Source organism: Cebus imitator, unplaced genomic scaffold (assembly GCF_001604975.1).
Source record: "Cebus imitator isolate Cc_AM_T3 unplaced genomic scaffold, Cebus_imitator-1.0 Scaffold188, whole genome shotgun sequence".
NCBI lineage: Eukaryota > Metazoa > Chordata > Mammalia > Primates > Cebidae > Cebus > Cebus imitator.
The window spans coordinates 5,180,987-5,182,958 of record NW_016107503.1 but is presented as its reverse complement, the minus strand read 5'-3'; the positions used below and the strand labels follow the sequence as shown (position 1 = coordinate 5,182,958).

At 48.3% G+C, this 1,972-nt stretch overlaps 1 protein-coding gene across 2 annotated transcripts in view; it reads left to right on the top strand.

Annotated features, from left to right (window-relative positions):
• The window catches only part of PRUNE1 (prune exopolyphosphatase 1), a 31,656-nt gene that overhangs the window by 20,977 nt on the left and 8,707 nt on the right, over positions 1-1,972 (top strand). For both annotated transcript variants that reach the window (XM_017546303.2, XM_017546304.2), the window contains exon 6: positions 354-448. In XM_017546303.2, the coding sequence (XP_017401792.1) occupies positions 354-448 (95 nt within the window). The remainder of the gene's footprint in view (positions 1-353; positions 449-1,972) is intronic.

Here is a 1,972-nt window from a genome sequence, read left to right as displayed (position 1 = left end):
AGTCCAGGTTCAAGTGATTCTCCTGCCTCAGCCTCCTGAGTAGCTGAAATTATAGGCACCCACCACCACACCCAGCTAATTTTTTTTGTATTTTTAGTATTTTCACCATGTTGGCCAGGCTGGTCCCAAACTCCCAACTTCAGGTGATCTGCCCACCTCAGCCTCCCAATGTGCTGGGATTACAGGCCTGAGCCACTGTGCCCAGCTGTGATTACATTTTCAATTATCTCCTGCCCCAAAGAGAGGTTATGTTTTTCCTTTTCCGTCCTTGACCCATCTGGCTGTCCTGACATTCTTGGTCTTGGGACCGTGACCTCCCCTGTTTAACCTCTAGTCTCATGTCTGCTTCCTAGGACTGACCACTGAGCAGATGCTGAGAAAGGACCAGAAGACTATCTATAGACAAGGCATCAAGGTGGCGATTAGTGCAATATATATGGATTTGGAGGTAAGAGCAAGTTGTGGCTGTGGGTGGGAAGAGAAAGCCTTTAGCTATGCATATTATGCATGTAACCTTGCTCCTCACACCTGGCTTACCTCCAAAATGTATCTTGTGTCTGTCTCCTTGTCTCCACCTCCCCTGTGACTACCAGAATCCAGCATCTCTCACTGCACCACTGTACTAGCCTTGGTACTGGTTTCCCTGCCTCCGCTTTTGCGTCCCTACAAACCATTCTCCCTACAGTAGCCAGAGTGGTGTTTTATAATTATTATTTTTTTTTTTTGAGAGAGAGTCATGTTCTGTTGCCCAGGCTGGAGTGCAGTGATACCATCATGTCTCACTGTAGCCTCAACCTTCCAGGCTCAAGCAATCCTCCCAGCTCAGCCTCCCGAGCAGCTGAGTCCAGAGGTGCCCACCACCACACGCAGCTAGTGTGTGTGTGTGTGTGTGTGTGTGTGTGTGTGTGTGTGTAGACAGGGTCTCACTATGTTTCCCAGGCTGGTCTCAAACTCCTGGCCTCAAGCAGTTCTCCTACCTTGGCCTCCAAAGTGCTGGGATTGCAGGCGTGAGCCACCGTGCCCAGCTGCATTGTACTTTTAATAAAATCTAAAGGACCTACTGTGGTTTACAGGGCCATGCTTGATCTGGCCCCTGTCTTTTTCTCCGGCCTCCTCTCATTCCAGCCGCACTCCTGTGCCACAGTACTGTAGCCACACTGGTTTCTTTTCTCTTCCTCGAACCATGAAGCTCATTCCCATGAGCTTTTCTCTTTGTAGAGTTGGCTCCTTAACATTCAGGTCTCAGCTCAGATGTCTCTCATTTTGGGAGATTTTTCCTGGACACCCTAACTGAAATACTATCTCTTAGGCTCAAAAAACCTCTAGCAGTTTTGTTTATTTGTTTGTTTTGAGCTGGAGTTTTACTCTGTTGCCCCTGCTGGAGTGGAGTGGCATAATCTCAGCTTACTGCAACCTCCACCTTCTGGATTCAAGCAATTCTCCTGCCTCAGCCTCCTTAGTAGCTGGGATTATTATTGCATGCCAGCACGGCCAGATAATTTTTTTTTTTTTAATTTTTTGAGATTGAGTTTTGCTCTCGTCGCCCAGGCTGGAGTGCAATGGCAAAATCTCAGCTCACTGCAGCCTCCGTCTCCCAGGTTCAAGCAATTCTCCTAACACAGCCTCCCAAGCAGCTGGGATTACAGGCACAGGCCCCATGCGCAGCTAATTTTTATATTTTTAGTAGAGATGGGGTTTCACCATGTTAGCCAGGCTGGTCTCAAACTCCTGACCTTAAGTGATCCACCCACCTTGGCCTGCCAAAATGCTAGGATTATAGGCATGAACTACCGCACCCAGCCATTTTTGTATATATATATTTTTTTTGAGACCGAGTCTTGTTCTATTGCCAGGCTAGAGTACAGAGGCGCAATCTTGGCTCACTGTAACCACCACCTCCTGGGTTCAAGCTGTTCTCCTGCCTCAGCCTCCCGAATAGCAGGGACTATAGGCGTGTACCACCAAACCCAGC